We start from the raw sequence: 18,622 nt of genomic DNA, 5'->3' as shown, positions 1-18,622 counted from the left end.
AGCTTTGCAGATCCCTTTGTTTTTGCTTAAGTCCTCTCTGAGCAAAGATGCCCAGAGGGCTGCTAGTCTGTGGTAGTTGTAGTTTGGCAGAACGTGTGCTTGGCAAATGTCTCAGTTCCTCCCCAGATGCCATCCCAATCTTTTCTCTCTAGTATTGACCCAAGTCATTTCCTCTGACCTTGGGCTTCACTGAGCTTCCCCACTGCTTCCACTCATTGCCCTTCCCTTCTGATTGAGTCAGATACATTCTTATCCATGATGATCCCTCCTCTGGACTCCAAGTTAACACAGACCTTGCACACACTCACATAGTGACTCTCCTACAGCAACTCTGACTTTGGATTCTTGAAAGTAATGCTACTCACGAGTTTACATGTCCTATTCAGCCTGCCCAAAGTATATACTTGGTGATTTGATCCAGGATGAATATTCTTGAAGGATGACCAGGTCATAATTGCTTATTAGACGTGTGACTAATTTAAAAAATGTTTCCCCTTCAAAGTTTTAATAGTTGCAACCTCTGTGGTGTGTTTTATCTTGGAAAGCCCTAGCAACAGAAAATTCAACAGATACTGGTTCCTAGTGTTAACCTTTGCTGTCTTCAGTAGATCATAACCAAAGGGTAAGTACTCATTTTTAACCTTTTTTTAATATGTTGTTGTGTATGTGAGTTTGATTATTGGCCTCTCTTCAAAACTGGGCTGATGAAATCTAAATTTAATACCTATTGAGATTAATAGTCCATACACAAATGAAATGCCATATTGATCTTCTGAAAGGTTGCCAAGTATTTACTTACATGGAATGGATATTGTGGTTTGATCTTTACCTTATTTTGATTTCCTTTTGATGGTGTCTGTGGTTTTACAGAGGTTATTATTATGATACTACATTCATTTAAGTGAGAAAAGTTTTTTTCTTCCAATGTTTCTAAGAAAATGTTTTCTCAAGAGAAAAGCTGGTTGAATAAAACTTTAAATTAAAAGATAAAGAAGACAAAGTTTACCAGGAACAGATTTTTTTTTCCCCCAAAAAAGACACAGGGGCAGTATGCACAGTGGTTAAGGATATGAATTGTGAAGTCAGACTGCATAGCTTTGACTTTCAGCTTTGCTATTTGCAAACTATATGATCTTGAACATGTTATATAACTTCTCTGAGCTTTAGTTTTCTTTAACTGTAAATGGGGACAATGGTACTCAAAGACTTGTTATAAGAATTACTGACTATGTAAAGCATTCAGAACAGTGTCTGGCTTTAGCCTATTTTCAAATTCATATATGGTCCTTATGTGGTCACTTCTTACTTTGCAGAGTTAGTTTCTAATGAATAAGTAGGTCTATTAATATTAAAAGATTGATTTTAAACCGTCTGTTTTTTTTCCTTCTTTGTTACATATTTTCTCTATCCACCTCCTATTAATAACTGGGAAAAGGATGGGGATATAGACTCTGGAGTCAGATCTGAATTCTGCTTTCACCCTACATCTAATCTTAGCTCTGGTATTTCTACTTCTCAGACTAGGTTAGTCCATGGAAACTTTCAGTTACCAGAAAGGAGTTCCTTTTGTTAAGCTCATGTCTGGCTTAAGATAAAAAGATTATCTAGCCCTAAAGGACATCAGGAAATCTATATGTCATGTATGAATCCTTATGCCAGGAAATCATGGGGGATGCAAGTTACCCCTCTCATTTATTCATACTTATGGCATAGCAGATGAAACTGAGTTAAATTTGTTTTAATAAGCACTTTTAGGGAAAAATGTTTTTTTGTCCTGTGCAATAATCAGCAGTTAACTAGACCTGCTACTGATTGTATACGAAAATTCCCACCCTTATGCTAATGATTTTGGTTACACTCTGCTGAGCATTCTATAACCCCTAGGAGCGTATGATAGAACCGGAATGAAATGTCTCAGCACAGAGACCTCATCAGGGGAGAGAGTAGCCTTGCGGTGACCTACAGTAATTAATCAATGAGAAAGTGAGGCTGGAGACCCTTCCAAGGTCAATCTTCATTATTCTTTGTAGCCTGAGCTTTTTCTATTTTGTTTTATTCAGAATTACTGAAGCATGGAAGAAACATAAATCTTTAAATATCTGTGGTGTGACTCACTCCATTTTATTACAGTCCTGGTGTGTGTGTGTGTGTGTGTGTGTGTGTGTGTGTGTGTGTGTGTGTGTGTGTGTGTGTGTGTGTGTGTGTGTGTGTGTGTGTGTATTGCAAGGGACTGTAAGAAAGAATTTATAAATTTTAGCAATTCCCCCCTCTCACCTTGTAAGCTTGTGAAATAGCATAAAATGTGAGGGCAATCAAATCATCTAGGAAATCAATAGAGGAGGACAGAAGCCCTTGATCTACACAGTAACCATTCTTTTCACCCTTTAAGTGCATGCAGCAGGGGTTGGTAATGTAATAAAAACAGTCCTTTGTTTGGCTGGATTCAGGAGCACTCACCCCATTTGCAAATGGCGTACCCATGTGAGATATTTGAAAATAACAAAGACATCAGTCTAACCTGTACACTAAATTTGAACATGCAGCAAAGCCAGTAACATATATTTTATAAGGAAAAATAAAATTGCACATAGGAGCTCTATTTTAAGATCCTACAAAGCTCCTCCCCTCCCCCTCAGTTATTTCCATTTTAAATTAGTACTGTGCGTTCAGGTATACCAATTTATTTGGCTTTAAGAAAAAAAAATGTATTCTTATGATTTAGATGCTTTTAAGAACCTTAGAGATTTCTGATAATAATACAAATAAAGTTAGCTGGAAATCAGTGATTGTTGCTTATAAGCAAGCAATATTTCTAGCTATTCTTTCTTTTGCTTATATCCGAGGAGATTTCTGGCTTTTTCTCCAGACTCTGTTTTGAAATCAATACTACTCTTATTAGATCTGGCTAATGTTGTCCTAATGGAATTCCTTCTAACTGGGTTGACCCAGGTGGCTGTACATAATGGTCTCAGCTGGAGCAGAAGGTATGGGAGACTTTGTAATTTTATTTTTCTGATAGTTTCATAAATTCTCTATCAATGGATTTTTTAAATTGAGGTGAGATTTATGTGACATAAAATTAATCATTTTAAAGTAAACAATTCAGTGGCATTTAGTACATTCACAATGTTGTGTAGCTACCACCTCTATCTAGTTCCAAAACATTTCCATCATTCCACAATAAAATCCTATCCCCATGGCCCTTTTCTCTAGCCCTGGCAACTACCAATCTACTTTCTGTTCCAATGAACTTTAAATACATTTTTAAACCTGTTTCATGTTTTCCTTTAGAGTCATGATTGGTGGTTCTGGGCTCCCTGCTTATGTTCACAGGTAAGTTCTAGAAGTTTATCCCCAGGACTATATGTAACTTGCATTATCTCTGGAGGTAAAATTTAGACACTAGTTTCCAGACAATTGCTCAAATCTCACCCCCGTCTTTAGCCAGTCCAGTAAAATGAATTGTAAGTATCCTGGACTTATTACCTCTTGAGAAATTGTCCCTTCTGTAATATTCCCTTAATTCCAGGCCCTTTGATACTGAACTACAGAATTTCTTTGCAAAATTATATTTTGAAACCCCTTTTTAAAAAATAGTTAAATACCACCCAATTCTTGTAATTGTTAGCAGCAGCAGAGATGACTCCTGGCTGGATGGGCCCAGAGCCCAGTACGGGGCTGCTACCACCTCACTGCAGTGCAGAAGGGCAGTAGGCTCAGGAAGTCTGCAAAATGTAGCAGTTTCCCTTTGGGATTTGATTTTGCCACGGATTTCTGGGGCAGAGAAACCTTGAGTGAAACCTGGTGAGGAAGGGGTGAAAAAGGAGATAGAAAGATTTCTGTTCCCTCAAATGAGGGGATGCTCTTTTACGTAGAGAGGTAACACAGGAAAGAAAAGCAAGCACAGCAGAGTTAGAAGACCAACGCTCAACTCCTGGCTGTGTTCCTCACTGTGTGGCATCAGAGGAGGGTTTTAACCTTGTTCTTCCAAGGCTCTAGTCCTTCATTTGTCAAATAGGTATACAAACACTACAGCTAACGGGTCGTGAGGTTTAAATGAGATCATCTATGTTTACCGCCTAGTACAGTGCCTGACACGCAGTACATAGGTACTGAATAAGTCACAGCTGTTGTTAATAAGGCCCAGGATGCAGGGGATCTCATTACTGAGTGCTTCTGAAAGTCATATTGGGTATCACTCACGTGCTTTGTGGACAGGAAAGCTTCCCTTTGTTGTCCTGTTCCATCATAACAGTTGATGTTGCTGCTTCCCTTTCCTCCTCCTCCCTGCCTTATGATTTTGAACACTGTGCTTCCCTGTTACTATAATTGTTCTGATTTAATAATTTATCAACTCCATAAAATGCTTTTAATGTCTTTCTTTTATAAATGAGCTCATGGCAATTAGTGGTGACTCACTGAAAATAGGAGACACAAATTAGTCAGAGCCAGAAATTATGTAAATTAATAAAAAGCTCTCTGGTTTTGCATAGAGAAGGATCCATTAACCATATAGTACTACTCTTAGAAGTGGCAACCAGTGTCTATACTGCAAATGTATTGATGAGATTGTTGTTCCTTAAGAGGCCCTAAAAGATATTTTGATTATAATAAATTGCTCATGGTTAGTGTATGACTTACTCTTTTCACTAGCAGTACCATTGACTATGCAAGTTCCCTTAGGCAGACGGACTGAGAATGATGCTACTGTTCAGGATTCAGCAAGCTCCATCTTCAACCATCAGCATCAGCTGTGAATTGCATTTATCCCCTCACTTCTGGTCTCCATCCTGGATCCTGGCACGGCATTAGGCAGCCTCAACTTGATGTCCACATTCTAGATACCAGAAGTAGATAGTCCTAGAGATGTCACAAGCCCCTTGATGGGTACAGTTTTGTGTGTGTACTTTTTTGGGAAAATGGTTCACAGCTTTCTCCAAGAGCTGTTTAATCCCAAAAAAGTTTAAGAATCATTATAGTAGAGGCAAATTCCATTACTGCTGCCCATGTTCTGCCTAAAGGGTAGAACCCTTCTGGGTTCTGCAGAAGTATAGCCTCATTTTCAAAGAAGGAAAAGATTCGTATTATTTTGAAGAACTTTTTATCATGTGCTTTCTGCCAGTTCATTCCCAGAAATTTTCACCAAGCTAATTAAATCATCCAGGCACAGAATGCATTATTATCTTTCATCTGATCTGATTTCCTACTTCCTGCCATGAACTGTCCACTTAGTGCATTATGTGTTTCAGACCAGACAGTCTGCAGACTGTAGCCCCAAGGCTTTGGCAGGGGGGAAAAAAAAACACTAAACAAAACTAAATGTGGATGCATGGAACAGAGAACATGATTTCTGAGTTATCTGGGATACAACTGTCTCCCTGAAGCAAAACAGCACTTCTCTCAGTTGAAGCAGCAGAAACCACAGAACACAAGTTATGTTGGTGGGATTCGTGTGACTTTTAATTCTTATTTTACTATTGTTTTACAGTTAAGTGTGGGGAGTAAAGACAGGGATAGAGTAAGGGAAAGGGAGAAAAGTATTCTTTCAAGTTTCCTTGAATAATTGAAGCAGGTGCTAGAATAAGAAAGTTCAGTAAAAGCATCACGTCCTCATCACCACAGAGCTCTTAATGGAGAGATGTGACAGAGACATAGCAACTCTTTAGATCTGGTGGAAGTGACTCCAACAGAGAACTAATCCTGCATCAAACTGGGCAAACGTGGAAGGCTGGGCAATGCAGCTGCTACACAGTAGGGCAGATGAAAACCTGACTCTGTGGAATCTACTTCCTTGCATGTGAGCAGGAGCACGTGTGCCCTTCTCTGGTCTGAGTGTCTCTTCCTCTCCAACAGTGAAGGGAGACCCTACCAACCGTGTATCAGTGGGAAAACTGTTGGGTAAGACTCTTTTAGAAAAGAGAAATATTTCTTTTTTATACTTGCTGGTAGTAATGATTGACAAGAAGTGACTTCTTTTACTTTGGGGCAGTAGCAGTGTGTCCTAGTGATAACATGATCTACACTTAACACTCTTAAAAGGCATAGGAGTGAAAACGAGGCCTCTTTAGGACCTGGACTAGTGGGAAGGGGAATATGTGGATTCTGTCTAAGGGTAAGGGCATGAAACAGCTAATTCTTTACCACCACAAATGAACTGACACAGATAAATGAGACCTTGGCTTTTCCCCTTCATACAAATACCTCTTCCAGCTTATACTGCTAAATCTAAGGTCAGCTTAATCACAGTTTGGAATTAACTAAGACTGTGCTTCTAAAAGTGAAAAGCTACATTCTTAATAAAGTATTCATTTTTCCTAATTAAATGGATTTGAATAAGCTGAGAGCCTAAAATCTAGGAACAGTTTTCATTATTTTATTTGTCGGGGGCAACCCTTACAACTTATCACTGCCATTTTTTTTAAACTACAGAATTAGAAGGATATGAAATGGGCAGGGAGAAGTCGTTACACGAATCATAGAAATGGTCAGCATGCATCTAATCCTACCTATTGAGCAAAGAGAGCTAAACGGGGCAAGTTCTTTTGAGAAGAATCTAAATGTGTTTAAATGGGACAAAAACTACACTAGCCTTTTTTCCCCCATATGGAAGAAAAGGATATATGGACTTGAGGGGGGTGGGAGGGAAAGTGTCCATTACACAAACACCTATCATGTGTGAAACAATTCTGTCAGTGGTGTTGGGTGTGAACCGTGGGTTTATCTTTGGCAGTGATTTTATGTTTTAGGTATCTAGAGTGAGATTATATAGCTGGATAACGGCTGGGTATAGTGAGTGAATACAGTTTTTAATTTCAACTCACAGCAAAATGATAATGATCACAGATTTAGCACCTCAGTTTGTACTTCCTCTGTACCTGAATCATCTATCGCTGTGAAGCCTGAGCTTTAGGTGAGAAAGCTGTACACTTAGATGACTCCTCTGTGATTGCTCTAGGACTGCGGTTTGCTCCAATCTAAGGTGTGGTTTTCTTATTAGAGAAAGAAAGTATTTAATGCTAAATATGAGACTGAAGCCTTGAAGACATTGTATCATGGTGACGGGTGTTTTGGATCAGGAATAGGCTGCTTAGCAAGTTAAATGCATATTATCTCTTCTTAAGCATTAACTTTTTTTTAAGCAACAGAATTATATTTTTTGGCTTGAAATGGTGCTTTCTTCTATATTTGATTTCTCGGTTTTCTTAGTAGATATTATTGTTTCCTCCAATATTTCTTCAAAACTTTCCCCTATCTGGGAGGTTTTCTTAGAGGCTACCTTAGAAGCCTCCTCTTCCTCCTCCTCTTTCTTAAGAGACAGCCCAGTGGATGAGATTTTGGAGGTGGTAGAGCTGAGGATTCTAGGTGGGAGCAGATAACTTGGATTGGGAAGTGGATTCAGCCCGGAAATGCTTAATCCACTGGTGCTAAAACGTGTCTCTTCGCCTTCCAGCAGTTTCCTGTAAATCCGACAGAGAAAAACTTAGGAAATCAGCTTGTAACTTCTTTTTTTTTAAAGAACTTAACCCTCCAGCCCCTATTCATTCCAGATTAGAGAGATTTCACAGTTTCTTCATGAGATTGAGACCAATAAATATTGAATTCTAAGGCTAAAGACTTGGACTTTATCCAAAACGTGCACACACATACTCACACACATTACTCACATACATCACTCACATATCTTTAGCACCAGCTGCATTTAAGCCACTGTCAACGGGAAACCTATCTATTCGTAGATACATTTGAGAAAAAAAATCTACAACTCCTCTTGGCCTCATCACACCCATTTTTGGCACTTAGAGTCTACAAAGCTCTAAGGAGAAGTAATTTTACTAATTAACACCTTAAGTGCAACAGGGATAAGAAGATAAGAGGTCCATAAAGGAACTGCCTAATTCAGCCTGAACTTGAGATTTGTATTTTTCCAACGTGTTAGGGTGCAAAGGAAATGGAATCAACAATAACAGAAACCAGTGAATACTGCTGTTTCAGATTCCAGAGTTTCCCCCAGCCTGGCCTAAACAGCATCATAAAAGAATGGCCCCCAATACCTTTTTTCTCATGACCCTAATTATTTTTATCATCCTTTCATCCTTTTTTTTTTAAATCAGAAACTCAAAACACTATCAAATCCTCTTGGAGCTTTGTTTTAAAGTAGTACACATAGTGTAAGGAAAAAAAAGAAAAAAATTCTCCCATTTGGGGTTGAGTCTGAGCTCCTCCATCTACCTGCACTGTGACTTTGAGTAAGTTACACAGTCAGTCTGTGGTTCAAGTTTCCTCACCTGCAAAATGGGAATATGACCTGATACCTAGATAATTTATATGCAGTATAATACTCGGCACACAGTAGTCATTCAAAAAATAGTACCTGCTGTTTTTTAACTTTCATAAAGGTAAATGTGGAATCCAGGGGGATACCTTACCTATTGGGACTTTCTATATTATATGAAACCTATTTTTAGGGTCTGATGGGTTTTATTTTAACCTCTGTGTACTCACATTATCTCCTTAAGCCCTAGCAGAGGTAGGTAGACTACTCCAGGACCAGTAACGTGGAGCTGGGATATAACCAAGTTGAAGGCAGAGAGATCAGCTCACCTGGAAAGGGCCATGATGTCTTTCCTCATCCCACCTCTCACCCATCAGAAGCTGGAGAGACTAAAACCACTTATTTGGGTAGCATTGCCCAGGTGACTGGATCTGCCTGGGTGAGTATGCCCTTTGAGTACCTGTAAGCTGCTATCTCAATGTCAAGAGCCATTTTGACATTGAGCAGGTCCTGGTATTCCCGAAGGTGGCGTGCCATCTCACTCTTGGTGTTCCTCAGATCATTCTCCAGCTGCCCAATGTTATCCTGAAAAGCAACATGTTCAACATACTTAGGCCAAACCAGCTGAAATTCATTGTGGTTGAGCTTGAGAAAGCACAGATTCTCAACCCTGACTGCATATGAAAAATCCAGACCTTTCCCCCAGCCCAGATTCTGATTCATTTGTTCTGGGGTGAGGTCCAAGCATCTGCATTTTTTTCATAAAGGTCCCCAGAACACATGTGGACACATGGTGAGGGTTAGGAACTTCTACCACGGGGCACGTGGGTCTCAACTGAACACCAGGGAGATATTTATTTTTTACTTACTTACCATCCCTCCCTTGCTTGTTGTATTACTGCTGAGTCACTCAGTTGGTTCATGTCCTTTCCAAAACCAAAGCCTCAGGTTAGGAGCTTAGATTCAGAAAATTCCAACTGTGGAAAGCACAGAGAGGACGGGAAGTCTTCTCTGCCTCCATTCGTTTTGATGGTTTCCTGGAAATCTGCTACTCAATCACTTTACTGAATGCGTTTCACATGACAGATAGGGAGGAAGCATAAATACTCCAAGGAATTTTTTTTAATCCAAATGGCAGACTGAAATTATAATATTATTTAAAAAGAAAGTAAATTTATATAATACTTTTGCTTTAAGTTCCTATAGGTGCAAACCCAGGCATAGAAGAAAAATAGCTTTAAATCTGTGATCCTTGGGCAGCCAGAGGATGTTTTAAAAACACAGAAGATCCTGTTGCTCATCTGGTTAAAACCCTCCAACTGCTCAGCCTGGCCTATACTTTTCCTCTTTCTCTGTGTGTTTCAGCTACCCTGGCCTTCTCTTCTGCTGCTTAAACATACCAAGTTCATTGCTATCCCAGGCCCCTTAGGCTGGCTATTTCTTCCTCTGTTTGGAATGCTCTGGGGTGGGTCTTCACATGGCTGACTTCCCGTCATATTGAGATTCAGTTCAAATGTCCTCACCAGTTAGAAAAAAGCCCCTGTTTGAAAGTAGCCACTCTGCTCTTAGCTCTTACCATTATCTGAAATTACCTTATTCACTTACTTTCTGTTACCTCCTTCTATAACAGGGTTTTTCAACCAGGGCACTACTGACATTTGGGGCTGGATAATTCTTTATTGTAGGGGTCTGTCCTGTGAATTATAGGATTTTTAGCAGCATCCCTGACCTCCATCCACTAGATGCCAGTAGCACCTGCTCTCCCTCTCGATTGAGATAACCAACAATGTCTCCAGACATTGCTGAACGTCCCGGAGCAGGCAAATCGGTCCTGTTAGGAAACTTCTACACTAGAGTGTAAGTTACATGGAAACAGGGACCTTTTCTGTCTAGTTCACCTCTGGAAATTCACAGCCTAGCAAAATGCATACTGCAGATACTCAGTGAATAATTGTTGAATGAATGATTGAATAATGCTACATAAACATTTCTTTTCTTATGACTTGAAAAAGTATGAGCAAATAACTCATATAGTTCAGCTGCAACTCTTATCAACATGAAGAGCAAAGTGACTGACAGTTATTTTCATGAAACAGTGATGCAGATAAACATATCAGAAACCTCAAGAAAGCAAGTGCTAAGAGACCCTTGTGTGGAGGTGATAAAGTGATGGTGAAAGGCAGGGCTGATACATCAGACGGTGCAAACTTACAAATCAAGGGTATCTGCAGAAGGAATTAAAATTCATCCCACCTATCTGTTCTGTAAATATTGACAGGAATACTGCAATGAAGAGACTCAAATGATAGGTACAGAGCAAGGGATGATAAGCAGTGGGGAAAATACATGATACACTGGACAGTGATGGAAATATTCCAAAATGTTTAAAAGGAATTTCACCAAGAAATTTTATTTGATGGTTGTTATATTTGAGGTTAAACTAACTTACAGGCAAGTCTACTAGTGATATATTAGGGGTAAGAGAATCAACATTACTCTGCTTAGAGGGGAAAGAGCCTAGGGTAAAAGAAAAAGGAAATGTTCTCATTCTACAAAGGAGCAAGAGAAATGTTATATGAAGAAAAGAAGAGGATTTCAGGAAGATCTTTGGGTTGCATTTCTTGCCCCTTGCACTTCTGCCACAAACATCTAACACACCTCAGTCAGTTTTCTATATTTTACTTTCTTCAAAACTTTCATTTTTGTATATGGGAAATTATAATGTTTATTCTTTTCTGAGGTGTTCTGAGATCTTCAAGTTAGGATTCCACTTTAATGTTCCTCACATTATTATATGATGAGTCCATTATCCATTAAATTAGATAATGGGCATTAGAACAGCACTTGGCACATAGGAACTGCTCAAAAAACGTTAGTGATTTTTATTATTGTTAATATCATACCAGGTGACTCTCTACCCTTTTCATGATATGGACAAACTAATCCTGAGCCCTCCCTACAACCCCTTAGATAACTAAAGAAAGCAATGTATAATAAAACTTAAATATTGGCAAGTTGGAGGCATATCCCTTAAAGCATCGGATATTTATTTTCTAATTTTTCACGAAGATGTACATCTTCATAACACATTTTTTAAAAATAACAATTTGAGGGGCTTATCTCAGTGGTAGATTGTGTGCTTAGCATGCATGAGGTCCTGGGTTCAATCCCCAGTACCTCCATTAAAAATAAATAAGTAAATAAATAAACCTAAATACTCCCTCCCCCCCAAAAATAATTTAAAAAGAATTTTTAATAAAAATTTAAAATAAAAACCTTTCTAAAGTGGTTTGTACTATTCTTACTTAGGACATTAAACATAATGCAAACTTTCTCAGCAACTAAGGGTTATGTAATGATCAATTATTTTTCTATAATCCTGTAATGTCTTTTATCTTTTAGGTCAACTAAGGTATATTAGGCTGTTCATTTCTACCCTAAATGGTCCTTTAGAGCAGTGTTTGAATTAGTGTTTGCTACTTATTTGTTTTCTTCGTCCTGAAAGTTGAACTAATCTGCTGCTACTCATTCCTGATGAGGCCTGACTCCAGTGGTTCCTCTTCTGTGTCTTGTTGCAGGCTTGAAATCCAAAGAACAAAGTGCTTTAGAATCATGTAAAGTGACAATAAATAATCTGGGGCACCAGAAGGGCCAACTCCTGATATGTGATTTAGAGACAGATGACGTTTTGTCTCATCAGTAGGTTAATTAGGCCCTTTTAAAAAAAAAAAAAAACTATTTTGTCTCATACCTGTGTTTTCTGCAAAAGAGGTTGTTGGGGGCATGAGTTCTAGAGTGATGAAATTTTCTTGAACTTTTTCTGGTACATATTTCACATGTCTATTTTATGGATCAGAGTAGACAAAAAGCACGACTTTGCTCCTTTCAGAAGGAATTGTGCTGACTGCTGACCACTGCTCTTCAACGTCTAGTCTCTTTGTTTGCGTTCTCCCCACAAGAGGCTGTCTTGCATTGCCCTTCAAAAGCCCTGCCAAAGATGGCCTCCAGCTCGAAATCTGAGCAGAGCACTGCAGTCTGCCCCCTCCCCCAACCACGCAGCTGCTGCTGGCTTAGCCTGAGGGAATGGGAGAGAGGCACTCCCAGCTCCAGCGGGGGTCTCTCCTGGAGTAGCTGATATAAGTGCTGAGCATCTTCCTCAGGGCTGGAAGGATGTGGGAGTAAGAGAACTGGCCACACTAGCATCTGCAGTGAGACTGGGAACAGCAAACAGTGCTGTGGGTCCCATCACTTTTAGGGGCCTTCAGCCAGGTGAGCAGTAGTGAGTGCAGCACAATCTGATTGAAAGAGGCCATTCAGAATTACTGCTCTGACTGATAAACGATGGTGGGGAGAGAGGATTTCTATACGTGGTACACCTGCAGGTCACCTTATTCTCACTCTTGTCTTTGCTTCATCCCATCTTTGGTTGTTTTTTTTTTTTTTTTTTTTTTCTACCATACTTTAAAATTTTGCATTTTATGTATTCCTATAGGCTGATTTACATTGGAAAATGTGATTTAAGTCAGTACACCCCAAAAATCAGTCTGAGGAATGACAGGACACAGTGCTTTTATTGCATCTCTCTGGGCCCCACCTGTGAACTACTGAATCCGTATCTTTGGGAGTGGGCCTGAGAATCTTTTTGTTAAGCCCCTAAGTAACCTTGGTTGGTCAATGGGTTTATTAGGAACCACTAGTTTCTTTGAGATTTTTGTTGGCTTTTTTTTTTTTTTTTTCTGTAAAGGAGCTATCACGGTGGCTCAGGTGACAATAATACAGTGAGATAGAAGGGGCAAAAACAGAACAACACAAAGCAAAAAGCACACGGAAGAGTTGGGGCGAAAAAAAAGGAGAGAGAGATAGGGACCAAAGGAAGGTTTTTTTTCCCTTGAATTCTCATTTCAGAAATGGATCTATCAAGCTATAGATTTATAAGCAGCCACTGCCACCCCCAATCTCCAAGGGGCCAACCCCTTCTTGCTATTTAATTAGGCTGCATTCCAATCTCATACTGGAGAGAAGAGGGCATACTTGCTCATCTCCCTGGAGAGCATTAACTAATAGTGATCTTGATTGTTCATCAAGGTCTTTCAAGGAAAGCTGAAGCTTTCCAAGACTGACCATAGTGAAGGGCCAGGGCCCCCAGATGTCCTTCAAAGATGTCCTTAGACATCTTTGGCAGAACAGGCACTCTAATTGTGGTGAAGCAGCTATGACCTGAACCAGAATCACCCTATGTCAGAAATGAAAAAGCCTTCAGCTAAAGAGGGTGGCTGCATTTGGCTTCTGAAGACAACCACCCTAGTGCCTCATAATTTCTCCTGTTGCCTGATTCAGTCTCTCTCATACACCATTGTATGCTTATTAAGACACCCTGAACCATTCTTTACCCTTTCAAAAGTGTAATAAGCTTTCTTTCCTCTAGTAGGCTGTCAGCTCTCTGGGGCAGGAAAAATGTGACTTTAATGGGGCCTTCTTCTGCCTCTAAGAGGGTGGGAAACTTGCAAAGGAAAATGGGCCTACCACTAATCTCTGAAGCAGAAGAAAGAGAACAGCCTCCCATTGCTGCAGTGAAAGGGGAGGGGGAGGGGGTGAGAGGGCAAGAAAACAATGGCTGAATCTCACTATGGGAAAAGACGCTTCTCATCTCGGTCAGCACTGCTAAGACTGTTAGAGAGAATAGCCAGATGACACCCTTGTGGCTTCAGGCCTTCAGGATCCGCATGTGACAATGTGAGCCCCTCCTCAGCCTTAGGTCCCAAAGGGTAAGATATTTCTATATATCTATAAAGATATATCTGTTGTCTGAACTCCTCTTCCACTCATAGCAGGTCCACTGAGGCTCTGAGGCTAAAGCTGATGGGGGCAGCACTGCAGAGCTGCAGATGCCACAGTTTCTGTTTTTTGTTTCCTGCAGATTAGGTCTGGATGACCCTACTATTGTCTAGCATTGAAAGCCCTTAAAGCAAACAAAACAAGCCAGACAATACTATCACTAGCTCTTAGAATGTAGGAGCTCTAACAAGCAAACAGAGGACATGGCAAAGTCCAGTTCAGATGGTAGTTGATGGATAAATTATCCTTTTTGTAGAAATACTGGGCTAGCCCTTCAGAAGACCACCTAGCTCATCCTTTGAGCTTCTAGAAGAAAACATGAAGTCTCAATTAACTAAATGTGATTAATTCAAGCCATCCAGAAGCTAGGCCACATAGTGAAAAGTTCAAGTTACAGATTTTTGAAGCAGAATAGAAGTATTTATTTGAGTATTACTGTAATTCCCAACACCAAAACAAATGGTCCAAGCAAGCTTTCTTCCTTTATCAAAGGGAGTCATGTATAATGAACAGCAAATACTGCACACCACTAATAATTCTTTAGCTCCAGACTAAAATAGTATGTTGAGGTTTCACTCCTTTCTTGATTACATTTTATTAATGTTCTCAAATCCTATTAATTTCATCAAATGTAAACTTGGATCTTGGCTAGAATGGATTACTGCAAGTTTCCAAATTATTAGCATTCTATCCAATGAAGCTTTTATTGCACCTTGAAACTGAACCACACTATTTAGATTCTTTTCTACACATTTCACCTGCCTCTGTGCCCTTTGTGGTCATAAGCCCAGAATGTTCTATATAGTAAAACCGAAGATGCAGTGGCCTTTGTTTGGAGAGAAAAGGAGGAAAGAACCGATCAAAACCTTCACAGGAGCTTAGAGGACAGGCAAAGATGGAAAAAAAAAAAGTGGCCTATAAGAAAGATGAACCTATCTCTGTGATTTACTACATGCACTTAGGATGGAAAAATGTTAAGGAAATGGGCATTTTCAAGTGGGACGTCACTGCTGCTGAGCAGATTAAGTGGTTTTTGTTACGTGCTAAGCCATCCATGAAAGTGCAAATTGATGCTGTCCACGAGGTGACCTTTGATTGCAGGTAACCAAGACTGATGTGTTGGTGTTGCAGAAGAAAAAAAAAAAAAGTTAAAGCAGTTAATTGCCTAGAGAGTAGTAACTGGGACATGAGACAGGAGGTAAATTTCTGAGCCGCCGAACTCGAGATCAGCACCGAGGACAGCGCCCGACCATTCTCGTGTAAAGCTTTCTTTAGGAAGAAATACCATCAGTCGGGAGACAAGGGAACCGTCTGTGTGCTGGGGGAGGACAGAGCAGGGTGGTTATTACTAGCCCAATCACCCATCTCGTTCACTCCAAATCTCTACTCCTTTGAGGGCACAACTCAAGACAATGGGATAGGACCCTTCCCAGTTCAGTCCGGCATTCTTCCCCCAACCCAAGGGCAGACCTACTCCATAAATATTTCCAGAGCACACCGAAAGCCTTTCGAGGTCGACCAAATAAGCCAGACAGCGGAAACAGCACCGCCAACCATGGAGAGGAGGCTGTGGGCTCACTCATACTTTGGGGTGGGGTCGCCAGTGTGTTCATGCCCATTTGCTGACAGGGAGGCGTGAGTTAGATTTCCAGACTCCAAAGAACAGAAGCTTGATGGCTTCTTTGTTAGAAGGGCTCGGACAGGGACGTAAGTGAGGGGCAAGGAAAGAGAGCGTCCAGACCCCTAAAATTAGCGGGAGAGACTCCAGGGCTTTTTGTTTGCCAACGCCTCCAGGCGGGACTCTTTCTCTCCCCTCCCTTATCCTCCCCCTGGTTCCTAGGGCCGCAACTGTGCGGGAAATATGCGCAGGGGAGAACAGGGTGCCCCGCCCTACACAGCACTCCAGCCTTTACCTGGTAGCTAGCCACCTCGGCACTGTGACGCTCTTCCAGCTCCAGGATCTGTCTCTCCAAGGACTCGTTGGCCCCACGCAGCCCCTCGATCTCGATGGTGCGTGCCTGAAGCTGGCGCCGGTACTCGTGAATCTCCTCGCGGCTGGCCCGGATGGCCTCGGTGCTGCGCGCTGCCTGCTCGTTCAGGTTGGCAAACTTAGACTTGTACCACTCCTCGGCTGACTGCAGGTTCTTGGCGGCCAGGGACTCATACTGAGCGCGGATCTCTCTCAGCGCCGAACTCAGGTCTGGTTTAGCCACAGCCACGTCCACCTCGGCCGCGGCCTGCGACGACGCCTGCAGCGTGGCCAGCAGCTCAGCTACCTCCTCGTCATGCACCTGGCGCACAAAGGCCAGCTCGTCCAGCAGCGACTCCACCTTCTTCTCCAGGTCCAGGCGGGCCAGAGTGGCGCCGTCCACGTCGCGCTGCTGCGCCTTCAGGGCGCGCTCCGCGCCTTCCCGCCCGCGGCTCTCCTCCTCGCAGCGCGCCCGAAGCCGCTGCACCTCCTCGGCCAGCCCGTCGCGCTCCAGCAGGGCCTGCGCGCGCGCCGAGCTCGCTTCCTCCAGCTGCGCGCGCAGATCGCGCAACTCGCGCTGGAAGAGCTCGCCGACGCGCGACGGCTCGGCGTGGCGCTGCCGCAGCGCGGCCAGCTCGGCTTCGAGCGCACGGTTCTGCGTCTCCAGCTGGTGCACCTTCTCGATGAACACGGCGAAGCGGTCGTTGAGGCCCTGCAGCTGCTCCTTCTCGTTGGTGCGGATGATCTTGTACTCGTTGGTGCGCGCCGCCGCCTGACTCAGGTCCAGCCCGTCGGACGCCGGAGACCGGCGGTAGGCCAGGCCCAGGCCAAGCGACGAGACCGAGGAGCAGGCGGCCGAGGAGGCCACATTGCCGCGGGACAGCGACTGCGAACGGAAGCTACCCGGGCCGCCAGCCCCAGAGAGGCGCGAAGACAGGCGCGAGCCGTCTCCGAACACCTTGCGGTAGGAGGAGCCGGCGCACAGATAGTGTTCGGAGCCGAAACTCATGGTGCCGGGTCCAGGGCCGGGAGAGCGGCTGGAGCTGGAGAGGAGAGGAGAGGTGCGCCGGGCAGGGCGCGCCTGGGCGGTGTGCACTGGGTTTTAAGGCGTGGCGGGGGAGGGGGACTGGGGCGGTGCGTTGGGGGCGGAGCTCCTGCTCTGGGTCTGGCGGAGAGAGGGAAGGGTGGCATTCTGGAGCGGGGGCGGGGAAGCGCAGTGACTACTGCAGCGCCCGAGGACAGAGCCATTTGCGTAGCCCCCCCCCCCCCCCCCCCGCTGTCCGAAACTCCCCTCCCCAAGAATCACCTGGTTTGGAAGCGACTTGAGCGGAGGGGTGCCTAAACGATGTGCGTTTCCCATCCAGAAACCACGAGGCTCTGTCGCGTCCCTTGACCCTACCCCCCTTGTCCCCTTTAAGCCACCGGGAGGTTAGTGTTTTCTGGGAGGTGTGCTGTTCGCTCATCCTCACCCCAGAGCTCTCAAGCTTGAGGCCCTGTTTTCCCAGATAGAGTGGGGACCCTCAGGGCGCGGCTTTGTCCCCTCCCTCGGCCTGCTCGGGGTTCCCAGGGGAAAAGTGGGTCTACGTCAGAGCAGCTCATCAGCTGTTCCTCTGTAGCTATCAGGAGCGCCCGGGGCTGGTGGCTGCGCTGAAAGCCTGCGACGCCCCTGGAAGAGAAGGGAGGTGGGTAAAGAGCGTGGGCCTGAGTTGCAGAGAGTGGAGAGAAGCGGAGGAAAGAGCTGGATGGCTGCAGTGGGCAGAGCTGAGATTCCCCTGCCACTTGTATAAGTGTGCTCTCTTGTTCACCACAGTCTGCAGCACTCTGCACTGAATAATGTCCGCCTTCTTAAGTCGTCTACTTTACCTGCCTGGCCCTGTAGGCATTTGAGATTTCAGTTTGTGTAAATCTCCATCTGGCTCAGGAGGACCCCTTCTTGTGGAGATCTGTCTTTGAACAAAAGAGGTCCCTGCAAACAGATTAAACTCCAAAAGTGGGGGATAGTGCTGGTGATTAAGCTGGCCTCCATCATCATCACACAGTGGTGGGAATCATAGAATGCGACCTGTAGAGATGAAGGCTGGGAGGAGTTAGTGTGGGGTCTGCAGTATGCACTCACTTTCAAATTTATAATCTTTCAGGATGTGGCTATGGCTTTGGAGAGGGAGAAGGAAGAATTTTTAGTAGATTCCAGAATTCCAAACTGAAAGCCCTTCTGGAATTTGGAATCTGAAGGATATAGCTCTAGGATAAGTTTTACCTTCATGAGGGAAGTGTTACCTGAGACAGACCACTAAAGGAAGGGGAGGGGGATGAAGTCCTATGGGACTTTGGAGCATATTCTTGGCTTTGTGCTTTATGTTGTGTAAGATGGTCAGGCCCTGCCACAGCCTGTCCCCATGGTTCCTTATCAGAGACCAAGACCTAAGCTAGAGGGACTCAATTGTGAGTTTGTGAGAGCTCTCAATTTTGTGGGCTCTGAAATACCTGGTGCTTTGAAGAATGGAAGAGTGCTAGTGCTAACATTGCTGAATGAATGTTCTCTGCCA

The 18,622-nt window shown here is 43.2% G+C and overlaps 1 protein-coding gene across 1 annotated transcript; it reads right to left on the bottom strand.

The window, feature by feature from the left end:
• Positions 1–6,626: 6,626 nt before the first annotated feature.
• INA (internexin neuronal intermediate filament protein alpha) lies at positions 6,627–17,139 on the bottom strand. Its single transcript, XM_031461678.2, has 3 exons — positions 16,021–17,139; positions 8,733–8,857; positions 6,627–7,457 (listed from the first exon to the last, which is right to left on the bottom strand). Exons 1-3 carry the CDS (start codon positions 17,083–17,085, stop codon positions 7,148–7,150), a joined length of 1,500 nt encoding a protein of 499 aa, XP_031317538.1. The 5' UTR covers positions 17,086–17,139; the 3' UTR covers positions 6,627–7,147.
• Positions 17,140–18,622: the final 1,483 nt, after the last annotated feature.

Source organism: Camelus dromedarius, chromosome 8 (assembly GCF_036321535.1).
Source record: "Camelus dromedarius isolate mCamDro1 chromosome 8, mCamDro1.pat, whole genome shotgun sequence".
In the NCBI taxonomy this organism is placed as follows: Eukaryota; Metazoa; Chordata; class Mammalia; order Artiodactyla; family Camelidae; genus Camelus; species Camelus dromedarius.
The sequence above is the reverse complement of the archived record's forward strand: the minus strand, read 5'-3'. Positions and strand labels throughout refer to the sequence as shown.

Coding starts and splice junctions, on each gene's coding strand:
- INA (XM_031461678.2), bottom strand. CDS start 17,085: ATGAGTTTCGGCTCCGAACACTATCTGTGCGCCGGCTCCTCCTACCGC. Junction 8,858..16,020: donor CCGAGGTGGCTAGCTACCAG/GTAAAGGCTGGA, acceptor GTTGCTTTTCAG/GATAACATTGGGCAGCTGGA. Junction 7,458..8,732: donor ATTGAGATAGCAGCTTACAG/GTACTCAAAGGG, acceptor TCGGATTTACAG/GAAACTGCTGGAAGGCGAAG.